The sequence below is a fragment of the Grampus griseus genome, assembly GCF_964374135.1.
Source record: "Grampus griseus genome assembly, chromosome: 16".
Lineage (NCBI taxonomy): Eukaryota > Metazoa > Chordata > Mammalia > Artiodactyla > Delphinidae > Grampus > Grampus griseus.
In genome coordinates, this window is record NC_139010.1 from 79,059,941 (window position 1) to 79,084,078 (window position 24,138).

At 54.7% G+C, this 24,138-nt stretch overlaps 1 protein-coding gene across 3 annotated transcripts in view; it reads right to left on the minus strand.

Annotated features, from left to right (window-relative positions):
* The window catches only part of FAM53B (family with sequence similarity 53 member B), a 118,342-nt gene that overhangs the window by 67,714 nt on the left and 26,490 nt on the right, over positions 1-24,138 (minus strand). For all 3 annotated transcript variants that reach the window (XM_082672935.1, XM_082672933.1, XM_082672934.1), the window contains exons 2-3: positions 15,055-15,318; positions 6,795-6,849 (exon numbers count right to left, since the gene is read on the minus strand). In XM_082672935.1, the coding sequence (XP_082529061.1) occupies positions 6,795-6,849; positions 15,055-15,132 (133 nt within the window). In that variant the 5' untranslated portion in view covers positions 15,133-15,318. The remainder of the gene's footprint in view (positions 1-6,794; positions 6,850-15,054; positions 15,319-24,138) is intronic.

Sequence of the window (24,138 nt, forward strand, 5' to 3'; positions counted from 1 at the left end):
TGGGTTCGGAGCGGCTACCGGGGGCCCTGCCGTCACCAGCCAGGTTGGGGTGGTGCACGGCAGCTGCCACTGCTTCTGGGAAGTCTTTGCTCTCACAAAAAGAGGCCCAGTGGGATCCCCAGACAGTACAGAGGTGTAAATAAAACCCCCCAGACTGGCCACTGGGAGCGTGGGCCTCAGCCTCCCAATCTGTAGGAGGAAGTGCGGACTAGGGCCCTGTGACGGCCCCTTTCAGCTCTGAATGGACCTCCTGCTCCATCCCCGACCTCTAGAAATATGCTGGGAAAAGCTAATGGCAACAAAAACCCTGAAGAGACAGAAAGGCTGGTTTCATCCCTCTCCGTCAGATTCCCACCCCGGCTGTGGGTGTGCACAGAGCGTGCTGCCTGCGATTCATCTCTAAACCGATGTGTGCAGCAAAGCTGGGCGCCATTATGCAGACAGAAAACTGACAGCTGGCAGAACTTTTCAGGAAACTGTCGATAAATTCACATTCACTGTTAATTAACTGACACCCCATTGGGATCCTTGCTGAAGTTGGGAAAAAGCGTGAGCACATATTCCAAGCACAATACTCATCTTGTGGGGTGCCACAGTGCTCCCCGTGTGACTGGTGGGGAAACTGAACTTCAAGACAGCATCACGTCTCACCTATGGACACACAGCCAGCAAACAGCGGCCGTGCTCTTGCAGTTGGGCCAGGCTGCCTCCTAACGACCATTTCTGCACGTGGAAGGCAACCTGGCGATGCACCACACTGTGGGTGCCCAAGGCCGGTCCGGCAGCTGCCAGCCCCTGTCCTCCGGCAACTCTGGGGCCCCTCTCCAGCCCATGTCAGACCAGCACGGGTGAGAAGGCAGCCTGGGAGGCTCCCTTTTCACTGTAAACAGCCATCACGTGCCAACTACACTTTGTACCTACTTCCATTCTATACATTATTCCAGAAACACTGTCTGAAACCAATAAATGGTGCAAGGAAAAACTGAAAGCACTCTGTATGGACAAACCTTACACTATTTTAAAGATGGAAAGATCACACCCATGACCACAATAAATAAAAATAGTCATTAAAAGTAAGTTTTTAAAAATCATGCATAGGGGCTTCCCCGGTGGCGCAGTGGTTAAGAATCCACCTGCCAATGCAGGAGACACGGGTTCAAGCCTTGGTCTGGGAATATCCCACATGCCGTGAAGCAACTAAGCCCGTGCGCCACAACTACTGAGCCTGCGCTCTAGAGCCCGCACGCAGCAATGAAGACCTAACGCGGCCAAAAAAAAATCATGCAATGCCCTTTTGTATATGGATATACTAGCCTATTCTGGTTAATAATCAGTTTCTTATAGGAGACCCTGGTCCAGCGATGATATGCAGCATGGCCATCTCTGAGAGACGGAAAAAGCCACAGAGACCAGAAATTCTGGCTTTGTTATCACTGTTGTTCATTTTGTTTCAGTCATGTGTGTGTTTGTTCTCGGAAACCTGAAATGCTCAGTCTCTGAATGCTGGCTTTTTCCTGCACGGTGCAATCACATCCCACTTTCAGTGACAAACAGTGGTGGAGTGAAAAGACCAAAAGCTACCAAATCTCGAAGTGATATCTTTTCAACCTGCACAGCTCAACACAGCCAAATGATTTACCCTGTAGAAATTAGTACAGAGGGTGCCCCAGGGAGAAACCCTTTCATGCAGAGAGCAGACTTTAACAGCCACGTAATTAAACAAAGAAAATAAGGGCTTATAATTAAAATGCTGCAAACGTGAACCGGAGTGGCACAAGCGGGGCTGCTATGATATTTTTACAATTCCTTTTTATACATCATGTATGATCCTTCTGCTCAAGTTTCCTCTATGTTCTTTGCCTGTGAAGTAATTTACATTAATAAATAATTTATTACCATAACTCCTAAAGTAATTATGGGTTTCCGCCCAATTTTCTTTTTTTTTTTTAGCATCTGAATTGTTTTGTTTTCTGTCCACTGACTTGTATTTACACAACTTTTCCCAGTGGCCTTTCGGATAATTGGTGTCTCATGCACTTTCTCACGTTATTTGATTTCCGGTCTTCTCCTGGCCTGAGCGAGGAGGAAAATGGAGTGTGTAGTGTCCAGTGTCCCTGCAACACGGAACTCATTCAAGGGGTGCAATTAGCCAAGGCGAGGGTGGTGAGTGGAGGCCCCTCTCACCCCCACCACCGCCACTTGCCCTGTTTCACCAAAAGAGATTCAACTAGTACACGTGTGACCCTGGGTTAGCGTGAAGAAGCATCTCCCACGGCAAACGCTGGAGGAGCCGGAGGGAGGGAGCCGCGCGCTGAGGCTGCCCGGGCAGCCCCCGCCTTCCCTAGCACTGAAAGGTTCTCTCGGGAGCAGCCAGGCCCCTGTCCACACCCACTAGAAATCACGGCCAGGAATGGGGGCTGGCTCGCCGCTCAGGCCAGCTAACCAGTGGGCGGGCCACACCCATGAAACTGCCACCTGACCAAGGTTTCCTGTGTCAAGAACGCAATAACCGGGCAGACATGGCTCTTCCCCAGAGAAGCTGGTTACAGAAGAAATTCCAGTTCAGCACAGGTGTGCTGAGGACGGTCTGGGAGGTGAGAAAAGAAACCAAGAGGCACAGCACCGTCTCTGCTAGAAGGGGCCCTGAGGTAACCAGGCTAGGCGGGCAGCCTGATGATGGGCACCCAGCCCCGGCCTGCCGGTGGCCTGGCTCCACTCTGCCCTGCTTCTCTCATCCACACTTCATACTGCCTCTGTCCCCCCACAGCCCCACTTTGGAAAAGAACAAAACCACTTCTTTGTATGAAGTCCCCAAACTTGGGACAAGGGGCGGACAAAGTTGGGGAGGGGCCTGTAATCCAGCTCACAGTAACTGAGCATGAAGTACTTCAAAACAAAACATTGTTGTGAGGGCCGATTATATTAGTAAAGCATTTTATCTCAGTGGGTGCAGAGGAGGCTGAGCTACTTGCAAGGGTGGTTTTTTAAGAGGAAGCAAACAGGCACTCCCTACCCGAATACACTTGCCTGGTTTTTCTTAAGAACATTATGAAACTCTAACTCATCCTGGTGTCCAGCTAGGACTCTTGCATGGGGGCTTAGGAGGGAAATGCCCCGAGTCACAGGGCCAAGCTGTCCCCAGCTCTTACGCGAGAATTCCACTGATCAGGGCCAGAACGTGAGTCCTTTTTCTTCAGGAGACAGGCAGGGGGGTTTGGTGATTATAATACTATGATTTTCTTTCTTTTTTTTTTTTTTTTGGCTGCATTGGGTCTTCATTGCTGTTCACAGGCTTTCTCTAGTTACAGCAAGCAGGGGCTACTCTTCTTTGTGGTACGCGGGCTTCTCATTGCAGTGGCTGCTCTTGTTGCAGAGCATGGGCTCTAGGCGCGTGGACTCAGTAGCTGTGGCTCATGGGCAAAGTAGTTGCCGCACGTGGGCCCTTGAGTGCACAGGCTTTGGCAGTTGTGGCGCGTGGACTCAGTAGTTGTGGCTTGCAGGCTCTAGAGCGCAGGCTCAGTAGTTGTGGGGCACGGGCTCAGTTGCTCCGTGGCATGTGGGATCTTCCCCGACCAGGGCTCGAACCCATGTCCCCTGCATTGGCTGGCAGATTCTTAACCACTGCGCCACCAGGGAAGTCCCAGTGCTATGATGTGTTATCTTTGCTGAGCACTGACCATCCCAGGAAGGGCCCAAAACCCTCTGGAAAAGTCTGGCTCGACCCACTGGGTGTCCTCTTCCCTGCTACGGAAAAGCAGGCACAGCTAGGATGAAGTCTCACTGCTACTCAGGTCACAGGGCGAGGCCACACCTCGAGTCCCAGGTTCACTGGCTGGAGCAGCCACCGGAGTCTCCACGAGCACACAGCCTGGAAGGCCTTGGACCGCTGACTTTCCCGCCTCAGCAAGTGCAGGAAAGGGATGGAGGTGGGAGGGGCTGAGCCGGCACCTCCTGGGTGCCACTGTCTCTTTAAATCCCACAAACACCTGCCACGTACCCGATGGGGAAAGTGAGGCTCAGGAAGACGCACTACCCGCCTACGGTGCCGAGGGCCCGCTTCAGGCGCGAATCGTGGAAGTCGGCCTAATCCATGGGAATCCACTGCTCCCTGGCCTTCCTCCTCCGCCAGATAGAAACCCCCTTGAGGGCAGGGGCTGATTCACTCTATCCCCGCCCCAAGCGCCTGACACAGAGTAGGTATTCAATAAATACCTACCAGAACAAGCCACTGAAACGAACTGTGGTGAACTTTTCTAAAAGCCCTGGTAGTGCGTGCTGTCAGGTGGGTCGGGGTCTCCGGAACCAAGAAGGGGCTGAGAACAGAAAGATGAGCATGTGGGAGAGAGAGAAACTGAGGAGAGGGTGGGGGTAACTGTGCAGACCCCACAGAGTGGCTGCCCCACTGCCCCTCCACTGCCTGGCAGTGCCCTAGTGCCAGCCAGCAGAGCAGGAGGGGGACAGACCCCACGGAAGGGAAGAGCCCGAGGGCGAGGGGAGCACTGCAAAGCCCTTCCTGAAGAGCCACCCGGCAACAAGAGCCCGGAGGAGCAGCGGCACAGGCCATCCTGGAAACCCCGGCCAGAGATGCCCCCCCCAGCCCCCCGCCCGCCAGCGAAAAGCAGGCCTCTGGGCTCTGCGGGCTCAGACCAGCTCTGCTGGGAATCTGGGAAAAGGCCTCTCCCCACACGCCTCTGCCTTGGTCCCTGGGCCCGAGCATCTTCCCCCGCAAGGGCGACTCTCACTCACACCCCCTCCCCAAGGAGACCAAGGCGGTCCCTTTGGGCATGGAGGCCCCCTGCAGGAGCAGGATTCTCACTTTAGGCCTCAGCCTTCTCTACCTATTGTGTATGGAGCTCACGCTGTGCCAACCTCCTCACAAACGTCTCAGAGTGCTCGAGGCGCGCCCAACGAGGCAAGTGCTGTCCTAACAGCCATTTTACAGATGAGAAAACTGAGGCTTAGAAAAGGTAAATAGTTCAGAGTGACTATGTGAGTGCCAACACCACCATCACGAACCCACAGGAGCTCCAACTTATTCTGACGCACTTGTAGCAAAGGCCAAGGAAGCCCAACGCACAACACGGCCTTGAAATAAAGACCAACATCTCCACAGTCCAGGTCACTAGTCTGGCCCAATTCAGAGCTGACGTCCTGGCTGGGCTGAGGGGTTGGCGTGCCCAGGAGCCCCTCTCTCCTTCCTGGACACGACAGAGGAAGGCAGCCCAGCCACAGCTCAACTGTGAGTCTGACCAGGAAGCAGGCAATGAGGCAGGCTTCTGGGCCATGTGGATGGGTCGCTGAGGGTTTGTCGCAAGCCGTTAACCATCACCGAGGTGTTCAGTCAAGCCCCATGTGGGGACAGGCCTCGGAAGTGTGTCACACGGGTAAACCAAGGCCAGGTGAGCTCCCTGTTTCCACTTCCTCTGGGCGGCAGCACCAAGAGGGCCACCCGGGGCTCTGCCATAGAGCTGTGGCTCATGAGTGAGAAGAAAACAATCCTCACCCACTCCGGGTCCAACTCTACCCACCTCATGAGGCCTCAGTTTCCCCAGATGTGAGTGGGCACCCCTGCCCGCCCCCCGAAGCAGCTGCAGAGTCCAGGAGGTCCCGCATGTGAGGCGCATGGCACAGCGCCATGCTCTCTGTGACACCCCCAGCACCACCCCCAGCACCACCCCCATCACCCACCTATGGGAACTGAGTCTAAAGAAGAAACCGCCGTGCCCAGAGGCAAAGGGCCGAGACAAAAGGCAACGGAGACTTTACATAGTCCTGCGGAGACAAACTTGAAACCCGAAAGAGAGGACCCATCCTGGAAGCCTGGTTTACAGAAACTCATCTGGCGAGGTGTCTCCGCAGGGGGCAGGAGCCCAGGGGCGAGCGCGCAAGGAGAGACTGCCCAACCAACCGGAGCAGAGAGAAATCAATACAGTCAATACAGTCCTCTTTTTGGCCCCGTTATACAAACGGTAATTAACACTCGCGTGGGAACAGGGTACCGAGGCAACCTTTCTGGAAAGCATGTCAGAAATAGGAAGCAAGAGCCTTAAAAATGAAAATGTTCCCGCTCTCCAGCCACTCTACTCCATACCTGGGAACGATCCTAAGGAACAATCCAAAAGGTAGAGCAAGATTCAGACACTGAGTCACTGTTCAACAGAAAACAGAACGGTCCTTCTACCCAACTACCAAGAAACAGTTACATCGTTAAACACATTTTGAATCATCCACACAATGCAGTACCACAGCCTCATTAAAGTGCATGGAATGGGCAACTGTAGCGCTGCGGGGAAACGGTGGTAATTATTACTAAGCGAAAAAAGCGGAAAAAACATTTTGTAAATAATTTTGTACAATCGTATGTTCGTCATGGACTTGGCTATGTAAAAAACGCAATGGACATAAACTACACCAAAATATTAACAGTAGTTGTAACTGTGTATTGGGGCTGTGAGAGATTTTTATTTTATACGTTACACTATGGTGCATTTTCTGAATTAAAATAAAATGAACATGATTACTTTAATAATCAGACAGAAACTCTCAGTATCACTGTTGGAGATTAGATTCGTAAACCACACACCAGCGCCCGGCCCCTCAGTCAGCCGCAGCAGCCCCTGCACCACTCGAGCACAGCTGGGACCCGAACAGTTCAAACACACAGAAGAGAATCCCCACGGCTGCTCCTTGCGCCTGTGTCCCGCAAGTGCTTTTAGCGTCTCACCTGGAGCACTCAGGCCCTGGTGGAAGGGCTAGAGAAGGACTGACCGTTCACAGCCACCTTGGTTACTCACCCATAATTCCACAAGAGAAAAGTGTCGGTCCTTGACTCATCTTCTTTGGCGTGTGCTGAAAACAACCAGAAAAGCTATCACTCTTCAAGTCATAAGAAGCACGTTTGCACATGACCCTGCACTGATCCCTTGCTAAAGTCACAATTAAAGGGGTAACGTCAGATTAGGGAAAGGAGAAAAAAAAGTATTAAAAGAGACATCTGCCCGTAATTAGGTCTGGGCTCTCTGTCCGGAGCCTTCGGTGAGTTATGGAGTCCATCAAGTTAATGGGCTTTAAAAACACACAAGAGAGACCCGTGACTTCTGACACTAGGGGATTTTTCCATGTCAGTGATAACGGAGGAGGGTGCAGAAGGAGCTGTGATGTGAACGGTTCACCCAGCTGAGCTGGAGACAGGCCTCCCCACAACCCAGGCTAGGAGGACAGGGGACCTCTTCCTGTCCATGGTGACAGGAAGAACCTTGAGTGAAGGGCCACCTCCAGAGCCCTCCCTTCGAGACACAAGGAGAACACCTCTTCCGTCTCTGTGAAGAAGCAACGGGTAAAGCTCAGGAGTGTGGCCCTGGCTCTGCAGGCTGCTGGGCAGCCAGGAGGCCCCCCGAGGCATCCTGACGAACTGAAACAGAAACTCAAAGGTTATGTTTGGCCTCAACACACAGCTACTGCTTTGGCCTCCTCGGCACCGCGTTTCCACAGTGGTGTCCCTGTCTACCATGAACACTGCGCATCTGCTCTCTAACCCCACACCTAGCCTCAGCCGAACACTATGATCGTTGGGTGAAAAGCCAGTGAGGCCTAGAAGAGCCCCAAGCCCAGGCACCTGCTCCACGGCTCCACAGTAACCCGAGCGTGGACCATTCCAGGGGCTCCTTGTGCTGGCCGAGGCCCAGGTCAAGAGGCCTGTTCTGACCTCTGATGAGGAGGACACCATCTATGCCCGTCGGGGCCCCGGGAAGAAGGGTCTCACTCATTCCTGCCTTCCTTCCTTCCTCCACTCATTCAGCAAATATGTACCGGTAATTTGTTACGTGCAGGCTGTGCTGGGGTTGAGCGTGCGATGGTGAAAGAAGCTCTCGGCTCCAGAGGGGTCAGCGGTCACAGAGGGCTCTAGCTTCTGAGAGGAGCCCCAAGTGACAGGGACGCGCAAGGCTACCAGTCCAAGAAGTGGGCAGAGAGCCAGGCCCTGGCTCTTTCAGGCCTGGAAGGAGGACGGGGTGCTGACCAGGAACACCCAGCCCACCCAGATAAGAGGGTAGCCACTGTCTGGCAGCAGCTGCCCCACCCCTGTCCTCAGCTGCCCGAGTCAGGGACCTTTGCCCTTGGTCAGCAATGTGTTCATCCATCAGGTTATCAAGGGTCCGTCCTGACCAGTCTGGAACACGGAGGTGAAGGACGCCCGCCTCAGCCCTAAGGAAGCTCACACGTCACAGATGCCACAGTCACACAAACCCCTGAGCTACAGAGAGTGGGACTGGAGGGAGATGGGTCAGGCCGTGGGTGCTGGGGTGCTGGAGGTCAGGGCTGGCATCCGGGGGGGCAAACAGAGCTGCTTCTAAAGGACCAGAAGGAACTTAACGGGCCGGGGGGGAAGGCGGGCAAGGCCGCCCTCCTCCAGTCCCCCTTCTTGGGTTTAAAACAACCTTATGTGTTCAGGATAGGTCCCCCTCCTGGAGTCCTCCCGGGGAAATATCTGGAAAAAGTTACAGACGGCTGCCTCTGCCTCCCTCCCAGCTCACACCAACGTCACTGAAGGGAGAGCAGGTGACAGACACTCAGAGCCCTGCCTCCGGGCAGCGCCACCTGCGGAAGCCAGACAGGCCCCACGGCCCAGAGAAGGTTCGGAGAGAGAGAAACTGGGCCTGGCTGGTGCCACAGGCTTGGCTGTTCGAAGGAAGCGGCCCCGATCCTGCAGGAGCCCCAGCACAAAGTAGACACCCTCCGGGAAGCACAGACCCCGCCCCTCCCCACCCCACCGCCGCGCCTGGTGGCGAGGGCAGCCACCCAGGCTGGGAGCCCACAGACGCCCAAACCAGGACCGGGCCAGGGCAAGCAGGAGGGCGCGAGGCACAGGGGCCGCGTGTCGCTGCACTGGGGCCACCGAGGAAGGCCTGGGTTTACAGACACGGCGGGAAGCAAACTGACTGCTGACAGTCAGGGGGGCACTGCTCACCGGCCCCTCCTCCCCCGCAAGCTGCCGTGCTCTAGACAGAGGGGCAGCTGGGAGCCCTCCCAGGAATGGGGGCCGGTGAGTGGGCGCCAGAGATGCTGGGAGGGTCTGTGGCCAGGGACGGGAGCCACCGGGCCAGCGCGCAGGGCTCCCCCGCCCTCACTCACTCACTCATTCATTCACTTAGCGAGGACCTATCCGTGTTTGCCGCAGACGCGCTCGCCAGGCTGGAGAACACACGCTCGGAACGACTGCTTCTCATGCCCCACGCCACCCGGCTCGAGCCTCCGCCGAGGGACCAAACGAACCCCCGACCTGGTCCCCACCCTGCGCCCCGGCCCGTCCTCCATCCTCCATCCTCCACACAGACCCACGGGGACCAGGCCACGTGGCTGCTCTGCTCACAACCCTCCAACCACTCCCCACGGCAACCGGGATGAAACCCGGCTGCGCCCCCCCTCTCCGCAGCCCACCAGAGCCAAACCTCCGTCCATCCCGGCCTCACTCACGCAGCTCGGGACCGGCCCAGCTCGCTGCCGCCTCAGGGTTTTCGCTCTGTGGCTGGTTCCCGTCACGTGGCCTCCCTGGCGGCCTCCCCCCCATCCCGGCCGAAAGCTGGGGCTTTCTGGGGCTTCATTCACCAACTCCTCTCCCATACTTCTCTCAATCGCTCCAGGGAATTCTCTTCTGGTGTAAGTCAGCGGGAGACAGTCTCAGTTGCTTACAACTGAGGAACCCTGGCCAATTCCACGCCGGACTTCACGAGGCTAACGGTGAAGTGGGCCATGGCTCAGCTACTTGAAGGAACACCATGCAACTGCTCACAGTGATGTTTGCGCAGAGGCTTCTAGTGCCAGGAGGAAATATAATTTACAAGTTAAACCTGCTTAACTAAAAAGACATAAGAAAACCTGCCAAACTATGTACAGTGCAGTGTAGTCCCCCCACCCTCCCACCCCGCCTGAAATGCAGCTTTTTCCTCTTTCTTTTCCTTCATCCTCTTCATGACGCTCAATTCACACTGGCCTGTGTGTGTAGACAAATTCCATCAAAATAATTATGGAGAAATGCTGACTGATAGGACAGCAGCAATTTTAGGGTCAAACATAAGGCCTGAAATAGTCATGAGCTAACTACTTCCCCCTGGGGCTTTCTGAGTCCCGTCCATGAGCCGGGCTGGCCGTGGGCAGGCCAGAACATCACGTAGTCAACAGCTTCCCAGGGTGTTAGGCCCCAGGCACACTCTGACTGCCGGCCAGTTTCCCTGGGCCCGACGGCGAGGTTCCCACTGGGCACCAAGTTGTCCAGGGCTGCTCTATTCCCACTGGTTTGTGCCATTCTGCAGCCAGCCTCCCTGACCCTTTGAGCCCTCTGCACTCCCAGTGGGAAGGATGAGCCAATCACTACGTGGACGATGTGGTGAGGCCAACAGGCCTCAGGGGAAACTCTCACCATCTGAGGTTTCACAAGACACTCAGCATTCGCACACAAGTGCACGTCCAAGCCCTGGCTGGGGTCTGCAGGGCAACAGAACAATAAGCACGGCTCCCCGAGGTATTTCTCCTACTCCAGAGCCTCTGTTCCTGAGCCTCCCCCAGGGCAGAGCTTGGTGTCTGGGAGACTCCTTGGATCACCAGAGAACGTTTTGGAATCAGATCTTCCATAGGAAAGGCAAAAGCTGGAAATCAAATTGAGGCTCCAGGGGCCATCTGTCTGACTAAGTAACGCAAGAAACCCTGACTTAAATAAAGACACAGTTCAGGTCATTATTTAATGAGGAACTAGCTCAGACAGAAAACAGCCGATCTCATCTCTGGCCATAATCATGCTTCTTCATAACTTTCTTCTGTAGACTACTGACTAAAGCAATCACATCACTTTTCCTTCTCCTGATGCGGCGCTACAGGGAACCACAGGGCCACGCAGAACAGGCCCACGCTCACGCACTTGAGGGGAACAAGTGGGGCACCCCAGCCTCTGGAAGGGAACAGGGTGAGACCTTGGCAGTAGGACGCAGGAGGCAGAGCCAGGCCCGAGGAGGAAGAGAAGCTGAGGAGGGAGAGGCGCCCTTAGGTGGAGGCCCTCGAAGGCGCCGATGGAGACAGGGCAGGCAGCCCGGCTCCCCAGGCTGCAGGGTTAGCCACGGCAGGGCGGGCCCTGGTGCCCCTGCTCCCCCGGGATGCGGGGGTGGGGGGAGGGGCCGGGAACTGCCTCGGGCTCTGTGAGCTTCTGGATTCCGGCCAGGGACCCTGGCCGGGGCCGTTGGGCCCAGTGCCGACTCCGGGTGCGCGGGAAGATGAAGACCCTGGGTGCCCGGGCAGCTGGGTGCCAGGCCGGACGTAGTCACTGAACTCTTCTGCTGGGCAATGTCACTTAGCCTCGGCGTCCTAATCTGACAAGCGTGGAAGGAAGGACCTGCTCCCAAAACGGGTGTCTGTTGTGGCCGGAAATACCTTGAGGCTGAGCAAAGTGAGGCGGCCTGGAGCTTCGCTCCGGCCTCCGCCCCCCGCCCTCCCGGGAGCAGTGCACCCCAGCTCCCGCTGGTCTCCAGACTTGAGAGAGGCTGGAAGGCTCGCCTGGGAGAGGAGGCTGGGCCTGGCCGGGGAGGAGGGAGAACAGGCCCTTGGCCCGGAGCGTGGGCGGGCGGGACAGAGCTGGGGGAACGCAGCCCCGAGGTCAGATGTCCGGGCGGCCTTCCAGCGGCAGCAGCTAATGTTAGCACACTCAGAGGAAGAGCTGCTCACAGCGGAAAGGAAGGCGGCGGCTCAGAGTGGGGGAAAGGGGAACCGAGTCACTGCACTCCCCCACCCCACCCCCGTCCCCCCGGGGGAAGGCATACTGAGTGCTTGCCAGTCCCCTTTCTGTCTGCCCACCTCTCTCGGGAGTAGGGGCAGTCACGTTGTCACCAGCATTTAGCTTTTAGGGAAAGGAGAACAAGAGAACCATGACGGGGACCTTCAGCAGGCAGGGAGGGGCGGCCAGGGCCCAGGGCGGCCCTAGCCTCTCCTCTCCCAAGTGTTTCCAAGCCCCCAGGGGACCTTCACCTGCAGTTTTAGGCTCTGTCCTCACTGCGGGGCCTCTCACTTCCCTAATTCCAAAGCGGCCTGTGGTGATTCATGATTTCTTTTTTAATCTGAACCCCCAACTTCTGTTATCGTCTTAGTCTGATTAGAAAACAAAAGAGAAAAGCTTTTCCATCTTTCCTGTTATTATCTTGATGGTATTTACATGAGGATGATGTTACCCGGTTAGGAAGCTGAAGCAAAACCCCCATCTTCCTCTCAAACTTGCTGGCTGTTCAGAGCAAATTCTAATCAGTTTATCTTACATTCTGTGGATGTCATCACTAGGCTGGTCTTATTTAGGGTCTTTCTTTGGTTGTTTACAGCCGTGCCTCTCCCCAAGGCCTAGCGGATTCCAGGACCACAGCCTCAGGAGCCGGGTAGGGGCGGGCGTGAGGGCCTTGGGGGGTGAACAGGGCCTGGACTTGAAGCCTGCGTCCTGGCACCCTGCTCGCCAGCTGTGTGACCTGGGCCCTCCGTCCCCTGGGCTCTCTGTTTCCTGCCTGTATAGCAGGTAGAGATGGACGAGTCCCCGCCCCTCAGCGGGTTGGGGGAGGCTCCAGGAGAGGCAGGGGTGACGGCAACTCCGCAGGCCCCACACAGACTACGCTCCCATCCTCCCGCTTGCCTTCACCGTGCTTCCACCTGCACCGTGAGAGCAGAACCAGGCCAGACCTGTAACGGGCTGACAACCTGTGATGCACCCACCAACTGACACAGGAGAAGGCCGCTCTCCGAAGGTGGCTGCTGCCCATAGCTGGGCTGCCCATCCGGGAGTCCAGGGGAGGCAAGAAGAGAAGGAACACAGAAGGCGATGACTTTCCAAGAAGGAGAGGGGTGTGGGAAGAAAGGCCAGACCCCGACCTGTGAAGCCACTGAGCCCCCTTCAATGGCCAGTTGCTTCCCTTGGCTTTCTCTCCTTTTTTTTTTCTGAGAAGATGAGTTTTCCTTCCCTGGCTGGGGCTGGGAGGCCGCACTCCTCCTGGCGAGGGCTCAGGCCCTGTCTCTTTGAAGACTGGCTCAGCTGACCACGGGCCCACGGGCCCTGGACCCAGCTCCACGGCCAAGCCCAGGCAGGCCCACCCCCAGATGGAACCAAGTTCAGCGGCGGCAACTGAGGCAAACAGCACAGCTGGAGCCAGAGGGGGCCTCCCTTGGGCCCTCCAGGAGGCCCTCACCCTGAGAGCCGTTGCTTTTTGGTCAGAGCTACTCTACACGAGTGCTTTAATTTCAGCGGGAAAACACCCACCAACCACAGAAAACAGAGCAACTCATACCTGCACCCCCTCAGCCGTGAACTTGAGCAGCAGAGAAGGGACTGAACGATGACGAGCTGAGAAGCTGGGCTACAGGGACCCGCATTCGCTCGCTCCAAAATATCCCCTGAACACCTGCCACGCACTAGGTCCCAGGGTCAGGCACTGGGTGTTCGGCAAGGAGCGAGAGTGACAAAGGTCCTTTGCCTCGTGAAGCTCACACTCTGGGGCAGGAGTCATTCAGTGAACGAGATCAAGATGGCAGAAAAGTGGTTAAGCGCCTTGGAAAGAAAAGGACAGGGAAACGGGGACAGGCAGTACATGGGGGTAAGGAGGTAGGGGAGGTAGTGGAATTAGATTTTAGGCCAAGTGGCCAAAGAAAAGGAGGGAGGGAGAGAGTCCTGCTAACGGGGAGCGTTCCAGGCCAGGGAAGAAGTGCACAAGCCCTGAGGCATGTAGAGCAGGGAGGCCGGCGTGGCTTGAACAGAGTCAGTGGCGGAGAGCAGCGGAGAGAGAGCACAGCTGTCACGGGGGCCAGAGTACACCAGACCTCATACATCCCAGCAGGAGTCTGGTGTTTGCTCAGCCTGAGACGGAAAGCCTGTGGAAGGCTCTGAGCAGAGGTGGTACGGTCTGACTTGCATTCCCTCTGGCTGCTGGGTAATGCAAACAGGCTACAGGAGCCAGAGCGGGGGCCAGTTCCCAAAAGAATCCAGATGAGAGAGTACGCAGGAAGGACCAGAGCAGCAGCAGTGGGGATGATGAGAGGGAATCTACTGACAGATATGTATTCAACACAAGTTGGAAAGGAAGGAGTGATGGGCAGAGACCCTACTTGTCTTACGGAATTCCTTCAGCCCAAGGTGCTCCATGAAGGCCTGAGGAGTGGACACAGGTCTTGGTGGCTTTCACAAGCTCTTATGAGGACCTAAGACCCACCTGCCTCTCTCGACCTGGGTGGTGGGGTAAGATTGGGGGAGAAAGCCCACTAGGTGCTAGCGTGGGGTCTCACGAGGGGCTGTGAAGGGCGCCAGGAGGGGCGCTGGGTGACATGACCCCGGACAGTGCCCCCATCCCTGACCACAGAAGCAGCAGAATCCCTGGGACGTACCCACGTGCAAAACCCCCCACAAGAGTGTTTATGCCCGAGCGGGACTGCTTTCAGCTCCCCCTGCAGGGAAGCAGCCCACCCACTTCCGAGGAATTAGGGCTATAGAAGGAGGGTGAGGAGGCCGTTTTGTTCGCGGCCTAAGAAGGCCGGCTGTCTGCCTCTCTGGCCAGGCTCACCGGGCCACTTGGTCCGAGGACAACCCTTGCGGGGGGCGGCCGCCACCAGGCCCACCACCTTGGCCGCCAGGCCGCACCTTCTTTCTCCACCGCCCCCCACTCTGGACATTGCTGAGGCGGCAGCTCTCGCTCGCACTGACCACCCCGCCTTCTGGAAACTACCTCCCTGACCGGGTGGAGACCAGAAGGAATGTGGGGCTCAGCCCGGCAGGGGCGGCAGAAGCACGCTTGGTATTATTTACCAGGGTGCTGGCCTGCCCTCCCCGCTCGCCAGAGGACTCAGATCTGGGCTGGCTACTTCCTTCTTGTGAGGGCGAAGCTGGGCTCTGGGTGACTCTGCTCCACTGCCCCTCCTGCCACGGCTCCCAGAGCTCTGCTCGCGGGCCCTCTGGGCACATCTGCTAAGGCCTCTTCCTCAGTCCACAGCCCCACCTGGATATCGGGCCTCAAAAGGGTCACCAGAGAAGCCAGGCCACCAGGTCCTTACCAGCTCAGGGATGAAGGTCCTGCACGCTACGGGGTCAGCTCCCTGCTTGTCGAGGCTTTGACTCAGGATCATCACCATGGTAAGGACCTCAGGCACTGGGCGCCAGCCCAGGGTGGGCACGAGCCATCTTCGGGTGGGCAGACTTGGGCAGAGGCGACCTCCTGGGCACCCCCCGGATGACGATGTCAGCAGAAACAGCTCCCCATCGGCTGCTCACCCGCAGGGTGGGGCTCTTCCAGGAAATGGCCAAGTGTGGTCAACTCCCTGGAAAGATAAAAGAAACGCAGAGGGATTCAGGACTGGCGCAGACCAGGGCCCCGAGAGAGCCGCGCCCTCCCCTGCACGCTGGGACCCTGCTGGGGAATAGAACCGCCTCTCCGCTGCAGGAGAGGTAACCTGGCGGGGGCCACGAAGGCCGGAATGGCCTTCCCGGAGTCCTCACCCACCCCCAGGCCAGCCTTAGGGTGTCCCTAAAGCCAACACCTGGTGGGCACAACAGTGACCCAGCTCAGCCTTGTGGCACCTTTAAGACAGATCTCGGGGTCTGGGCTGCTCACAGACTGCTGTCCCCGAAGTGCGCTCAAGCCGTGTGACCTCCTACACTGAGCTAGCCCTACAGACAGCCCAAGGTCGGCTGAGGTCAGACACGGGCCGACCCTGCAGCCGGCAAGGTGGCTCCTGTTCTCCGCCCAGGTCTGAAGGAAACCACTGGAAGAACTAGGAGGGTCCATTTAAAGGCACATACTTCCCATCCTTGGAAGCACCACGATTCCGAAATGACACATTTGCAACACGGGGCGTCTCCGTCCCCTTCCTCAGAATGAGCCAAACCAAGTCCCGGCCTGCACTCACCCCTCTGAGCTCCCAGCAGTGATGGGACCCTCTCTCATCATCGTTCTACACAGCCCGGAGCATCTCCCCGACCCACCCTTATCTCTCACCAAGCAAAAGCCCAAAGAGTGCAGCCTGCAGTCCAGGTTGGGAAAATCGCTCCTTACAAATTAAGTTCTCTGATCCTATTTCCAACCCACCCTCCGTGGTTACACCTTCAGAGGAAGTCACAGAGGTCCGAGGAACCTGAAGATCATCAGGTTCCATCAAAAAGTAAAAAGTAACGATAACAACAGCTCCTAATCTGTAATTAAAATCAAACTGGTCAGTGCAGGAAAATGTTTTAGAATCTGCTGCTCTGTGTAAAAATTAATTGCACCCTGGTATTTACTTGCCGTCCAGATTGTAAATCATATTTTCCTGTTTACTTCGATTAGACTTTACAGTGGGTGTTATTGAAATTGCTCAATTACGGGCCAGCTGGCGAGCACAGGAAAATTACCTTCTACTGTTCTTCGAAAACAAGGTTCATCCAAAGTGCAAAAGCAGGGAAGGGAAGGAGGGAAATCAATACATTTTCAAAGGACTGACTGTTCAGGAGGGAGGGCTGGTGGAGTCTCCAGGCTCCCAGGTCCCACTGGGAGACCTGATGCAGAGTTCCAAAGCCACATCAATCTAGAAGTGAAATGTTCTGACCAAGTATGATCTGCCCCAGCAAAGAATTTCAGATCACTCCTCCGAGTCTGGCCAGAAAGCCGAGCCAGGGATGCCAGCCAGCCCCCTGGACGCTTGGCGTGGGAGCAGGGCGGGCCACGTGAGCAGGGGAGTGCCCGGAGTGGTGCTGTGGACTCTCCCTTCAAGAGACGGAGACGAGGCCTGATGGAGGCCGTCTTCTCTCTAGGTGCAACCTCGATTCAGTTCTGGAGCCGCCAGCCATCACCCCAGGCCCAGGGGTGACCCACCCTCCCCATTCCCTTCTTCCCTAACAAGGCAGGAGGGTTCGCTGGTTACAAGCTCAGGTCCTGAGCCAAGCACACCTGAGCTGGAATCCCAGCTGTTGAAATGTATCGTCTGAGTGACCTTTGCCAAGTTACTTACTCTCTGAGCCTTGGTTTGCCTTTCCATACAATAGGGACAACAGTGCCTGCCTCAGAAGATGACTCTGTATCATAAGAAAAGAGAGCTTGGCTTGCTCGGTGAGAAGCCCTAGCTCATTTGAAGAACTCAATAAACAAGTAGCTACTGCCACTAGTTTCATGGGGGAGCCTGTGAGTCCCGATCTTTTCTCAGCAATGGACACCCAAGCATCTGTCCTCTCAAATTTTTTTAAAAGGGAAATTCCATCAAAACTTTTCAAAGCTAAATTCCATCAAGAGGAGACTAGCTGGGCTTCCTGGGTGGCAGAGTGGTTACAAATCCGCCTGCCAATGCAGGGGACAAGGGTTTGAGCCCTGGTCCAGGAAGATCCCACGTGCCACGGAGCAACTAAGCCCGTGTGCTACAACTGAGCCTGCACTCTAGAGCCCACGAGCCACAACTAATGAAGCTTGCGCGCCTAGAGTCTGTGCTCTGCAACAAGAAGCCACCGCAATGAGAAACCCGCACACCACAACGAAGAGTAGCCCCCGCTCGCAACAACTAGAGAAAGCCCGCGTGCAGCAACGAAGACCCAACGTAGCCAAAAATAAAAATAAATAAATAAATTTTAAAAAAAAGGGGGGGGGGACTGGCTGTATTATGGCCCATGCCTCTGGTGAAACAGTAGGCGGCCAGTAAGAACGATGCTGTAGAAGTCTTATCGCCATGGAAACACGTTAGCCCATCCGATGCAGCCGCTGTGTACCAAGCACGAAGCTGGATGGAGGAAGCGGTGCAGGTGTCCCAGCTCTCGCAGCTCTGCTCCCACTGGAGCCCCTACAAAAGGCCAGGTCGCACAGAGGCAGCATGACTGGTGAATACCAGAGCACCATATGCTCCTGGAAACTGGGCAGTCAGTAAACACGGCAGGCACTGGAAGGAGGAGGAAGGTCCTGCACGAGCCCTGTCTTCAGAAGTTGTGGAAAGACAGTACTGTGAACACAGGTACCACAGCTACGGAAGGCAGATGGAGGAGGGGGTCCCTGGGGCTGAGTCATAAACAGACCCCTTGGCACAGGGACCAATGACATGCAGCACTGCCTGGAAGAGCCCAGGAGTGGGGACAACCCAGACGGCCATCAGCAGGTGACTGGTAACAGAAATCACAGTGTAGCTATGTAAACAAATACCATGTCACCTCTACTGCAGTGTTAATGAGGCAGTTTTAATGGTACAGATACGAAGCACTCTCTAAGACAACACTGTAAACGAAAACAGCAAGAAGAGGAGTACAGCATGGTCCCATAACCATGCGGCCCTGGAGTGGGAGAAGGCACTTTGAGTGTATAGCCTTACACACGGACACGTGCTATTTGAGGATTTCATCCAGTGCATATAACGCCTTTCTGATCAAAAAGAAAACAGGCAAGATTTCAACAGGAAGGGAAGAGGCACCTGGGAAGGGGGAAGCGTGAGCGTAGGATGGCAGCCTGGCCTGTACAGGCGGGGGCAGGCGGGGGGCAGTGAGCACACTACTGGCAGGCACACAGGGCACGTGGAGAGGGGGCAGCAGCAGGACAAGGGGCTGGAAAGACAGAGTCACCCCAGACCAAAGGCTCCGAGTGCCAGACTTTATCATGCGGCCATAGGATGCTCCCAAAGGAGCTGGAGTTGGCTGGGTTGATCTGCTGAAAGAGAATGATTTTTTTTGAACCCTTTGCAGCACCCAGGTCGGTGCCTTGACTACAGCAAGAGCTCCACACGTTTCTGGAATCCGGCTAAATCGTAGCAACATCTGAAATGATCCGGGCACATTCTCAGACCCTGTGAGGCAAATCCGGACCATCAGAGCCTGGCACAATCTGGAATTCCCTGGGATTCCTTTGATCCATGGCATGGGCCTGGCCAAGCTCACTGGGGAATGCCAGTGCCCGTCCAGAGACTCGGAGCCCAGTCTGAGGATGGGGCCAGTTACTTCTCAGGGAGAAGCCAGGAACTCGGCCTTTGAGGTACGACTGGGTGCACAGCTCTGCCCAAGGTAAAAAGGAGGTGCCCCAGGGCCCACAGGGGGCAAGGGAAAGGCCTCCTGAGATCACCTCTGGGGCACAGATCCTGCTCTGGCCTGGTGGGTCTTCTCTTAACCCATGTTAAGAACAGCTTCTATCTACTGAGCACCTACTGTGTACCGGGCGCTTTATGTATCAATACACAACAGATGTAAGTAGTAACAGTGTACAGACAGATGAATCAACTCACCTAGGGTATCAGGGCTGAGCTCCCGGGCTGTGCTTCCCACTGGTGTCCACCTGCAGCAAAGCCCCCACCCCTACCTGCCTCTCCATACCAGATGCATCCTTCAAAGCCCTATCGAGCAACTACCACGCAACCCAGCAAGCGCACTGCTTGGCATCTATCCCGGAGAAATGCAAGCTTACGTTCACACAAAACCCTGCCCATGATTGTTCATAACAGCTTTATGCACAACAGCCAAAACCAGAAAACCACCCAGATGTCCTTCAACGGGCGACTAGCTAAACAAATTGTGGAACAGCATGCCATGGAACCCTCCTCAGCACTAAAAAGGGACGAACTATTGAGATCTACCTGGACGAATCTCCAGGGAATCATGCTGAGTGAAAAATCCCAGTCCCCAAAGGCTAATTACTGCATGACTCCATTTACATAACATTCTTGAAATGACAAAATCACAGAAATGAAGACTAGATTAGTAGTTGCTGGGCATCTGAACGGGCGCTTGGGATGGGGGTGAGGGAGCCGGGGGTGGTTATGAAAAGACACCGGCAGGGATCCTTGGGATGGAGATGCTCTGTATCTCGACTGTACCGCATGGGTGTCAATTTCCTGCCTGTGACTTGTACTACAGTTTTGCAACATGTTACTGCTGGGGAAAACTGAGTAAATGGTACACAGGGTTTCTATGATTTCTTACAACTACCCGTGGATTTACAATGATCTCAAAAGTTAAAAATTTTTTTCTTCCAGTTTTTTTGAGATATGATGGACATACAGCCTTGTGTAAGTTTCAGGCGTGCAGCATCACGATCTGACTCACATACATCATGAAACGATGATCTCAATAAGTTTAGTGAACATCCATCATCTCATAGAGATACAAAGTGAAACAGAAAATAATTTTTTTCTTACATCAAAATTTTAAATTTAAAAAGCCCACTCCATCTATGCATTTGCCAAAACTCACAGAAGTGAACACCAAAGAGTCAACTGTACTGCATATACACGTAAAATTCTTTTTAAAGAAGGCCACGTGGCAGCCACTGCCTGTAGGGGATCCGATGCAGCGTGAGGCAAGGAGGCGTGCTAAGGGACTGGGCAGCCTCCCCCTCACCTCCCAAGCCCCTTAACTTCAGTTTCCTCATCTTTAAAATGAAAGTGAGAACACCTTTGCTCTGGGGGCTGCTGGAAGAGTCAGGTAAGAAAATGTGTATAAAAGAGCGCAGCACAGAGAAGGCCCCCGACACCGGTGCCCACTCCCCAGGGTACACACGGATGGTCAGCGGGCACCAAGCGACACTGCCCGCGGTTAGTGAGAGGCCTCAACCCAGCCCCGTGGCACCCTGGCCCCAGAGCCCCCTCCGCCCCCTCCCAGCTGCACTCCCAGCCCCCGCCTCCCTGAGGACCAACTATGGGCTGGGCTCCTCTCATTTCATCTCTCGAATTCCTGTGAACAGGCATTGCTATTAACAGTATTCCCATTTTCCAGATGAGAAGACCAAGGCTCCAGGAAAATGAATCAAGCATTTGCCCAAGATCCTACAGCTAGCGGGGGTGAGGGTGAGATCTGAATCCAGGTCTGTCTCCTCAGGACACCGCAGGGACAGGGGGCAACTTTACTTTCTCACACGGGTCCTTCCTAACATGAAACTTTCTTGCTTTTGTTCTGCAGTCTTCAATGTGCCTTCGGGCGTCTGCAACCCTCGAACCCAGCTGTCTGATATCACTGTGGTTGAGACTCTCGGCTTCTGGCAAATGGGAACCCTGCCCGGTGCGCGCTGAACGCCTTTATATATGCAAAAAAGTTTTGCAAACTCTAAGAGTCTATAGAACTCTTCAGAAGATTACAGAAGTTTACCAAACGTTTCTGTCATGCATTTTGAAGAGCCACCCTTTAAAGAAAAGAAACTGACCACGCTGGAACTCGCCCAATTAAACGCTTCCTTCTTTTAATATCCTTATCCTGTGTTTACTACTTGTACAAGTTGGTTTTATAGCAGAAGAATATCTCACCACCCCAACACAGGACTCAGAGCAAAACCTAAACATAACCTTGGCCGCTGACAGTGATTTTCCTGATGGCCCAAGCAAGTCATTCCTTTCAGAGCTTCCACTTCCCCCTCCCATGAAGCAAAGGAAATGGGAGAAAAACAGCAATTCTACAAGGTCTTTGGGAAGGCTGCATGCACTTTTAAACTTTCGTTAACTTCAGCTGTTGGTGTGACAAAAGCAATCTGTGGGCAGGATCTAGAAGCAAATTTATGAACATGTGGGGAAGGGCATCTTTCAGAGGGTCATGCTGCCTTCTGCCAGATCCTGTGACAAACCCATGGAAGGGTGGAGCAGGCAGAAGAATCCTCTGGTCGCAGTCAAGGCTCACATCTGCCAAGAGCAGGGAAGTAAATCTGTCCGGGGATGCCTTCTGCTTGCTGCTAAGGCATCTGAGTTTAAAGGATACAAGTTAAAAGCTGCCTAGGAACTTTATCAACAGCCCGTACTTTCCCAGACCGAGTTGACATTGGAAAGAGAGTCTGGAGTTTCAATAAGAGAACATGCCCGGAGAATGTGTTTCCCAGACGGCAGTGGAACATTTAAACTAATTCCCTCGGCCCAGGTTCCCAAGTCTTCAGGTCCTCCTGAAAAATAACTGATCAAAGACAGCTATGCCTTCACCGCCCGCAATACACTGACAGAAAAAGAGAGACAGATGAAACCTCTTAAGTCAATACTTTAACACCAAGGACATGTTTGATACCAAACATTACTGATTTAAGGAAACTCCACAATAGAGGCAATAGCCAGAAAAAAAATACGTTTTTGTTCACCATTTTCCTAGTACCTTCCTGGTCTGTATTTGTGGAAATAACAGGTGACACGGAGTCTACCTTTTAACAGTGCATGAATAAAATAAGAACAGCCACTGCAGCAGTGCCAGGCCCCAGGCTTACTGTATCCTCAGAGGAGCCCTACAAGTGGGCATTACTGTTATTCCATTCTACAGAGGGACAAGCTGAGGTCCAGGCCCAAGGTCACCCAGTTGTAAAGGGTGAAACAGGACTCAAGCCACATCTGCTGAATTCCAAAGTCTTTGAACCACCAAGACTTCTACTCCAGGATCCGTAAACTGTGTCCTAATTATCCCGTAAGTATTTGATTTCTCAAACTGACCAAAAGCTGAAGCACAGATGCTGGGTTTGCAAGACACCTCTTCCCTATAAGCTCTTCCTGTGGTGCCCCAGGCCACACCTCAACCTTCTGGACTTAAATGATGAACTGGCACTAGGCGTTCCACTGAGGCAGGGAGTGGGGAAGTGAGAGGGTAGGGGTGAAACATAAAGGCACTGATTCCCATCCCTAACCACATGGAGGGGCAGCCGTGCCGGGTGCCGTGCAGAGGTGAAGTACCTTCCGGGAAAGCCAGGGTGCCCCCAGGCCTGGGGGATGGTGCTGGCTCCTCACTACATCAGCCGGAATCTGTGTCCATAGGCCCCCTTCTCCCTGGGGCTCTGCTGCGCCTCCCCCATAGCTCCCCCCCAACTCCCGTCCTTCTCCCCAAGCCCATTTCCAGGGTGTTCACAGGGAGCCCGCCCTCCACACATGTTGTCTGGGTGTGGCCCTGCCTCAGGCCTCCTCTGGTCTCAGCACAGAGCCTGTCACAGCAGGAACCTGAGTCAACAGCACACCTGGGGACGAGCACTGAACTCGAGGCCCGGAAGTCACACTTCCCCTCCAGCTCAATCCTGGATGAGCTGTGGCACCCTGGGCGAGTGATAGAACTTTGCTGAGCTTTGTGATCTGTAAGAAGTAAGCCTTGTTCTGCCCCCGCGAGTGGGAAGTTCAGGAAGGAAAGGTCTGCAGAGTGGGGCACCTGAAGAGGGGCCAGGGGTACTGAGGTGAGTCCTTCGGTGAGCACAGTTCGAGCAGAGAGCAGGCCCTTACTCAGCATGTGCGAACTAGCTAACACAGACCACGTCTTCACAGCTACAGCACGGGTGGCTGGGCAGGGGAACGGAACATGCTTGTGACTCCTCTGAGCACCTCGCTGGGAGATGTAGCTGCTGGACAATCGAGTCCATTATTGAGTCTCATGTTCACCCTGGTTCCTGTCTGCACGTGACACGTGAGGAAACTGGGCTCAGAGAGGCAGTGCAACCTGGCTAAACCACACAGCTGACGTGCGGCTGCATCAGACTCGCGGGGGGGCTGTGCAACACTGTCTTGCTGCAAGAATAAAGCATCTGCCGTCCTTAGAGACAGCATGCTTACTCCACCCCTGATTCCTCGCCCCAGAGTAAGGTGTGTCCTTGGAGGTGTTTTCTTCAGTGACTGGGGTGAATACACATTCCCTGGACTAGACCTTCAGGTAATCAAAGGCCACCGAAGGCCCACACTCAGGAAAGGACTGGCAGTCACATTACCTGGCTGGAGGGACCCACCCTGTGCCCTGGGCTGAACGAAGTGGCCCAGGCTCCCTTATGAGACTGTCTTAATGGAGGGGAAACAAAATAAAACAGTAAATGAGCTGTTGAACCAAACTGGGAGTCTGTTCTCTGGGACTTTACACAGTCACTCTCCCAGTGTTGTAGGGATTTGCTGTGTTTTTAAGCAAATAACATTTCAAGAGGAGGGGGAGGAAGAACATTATTCAGGGACATGAAAGTGTTGAGACCCAGAGCCAAAACAAATGTGAACATGGGAACGAGGCAGCCTGTGTTGCTTCTTGAAACTCAAGCCAACTGCATGCATGACGTGTCAAGAGCTCATTCATCAATGAGAACTAACTGACAGGCAAGTTTCCTATATGCGGCCCTGCAGTTCTCGCTACCATTCAAGTCCTTTAAACCTGCCAAACCCTACAAGAGAAGAGCGTCCTATGGACTAGGATCTGCAGAGCAAACTCAAAAGGAGGGAAATGAGGGGTGG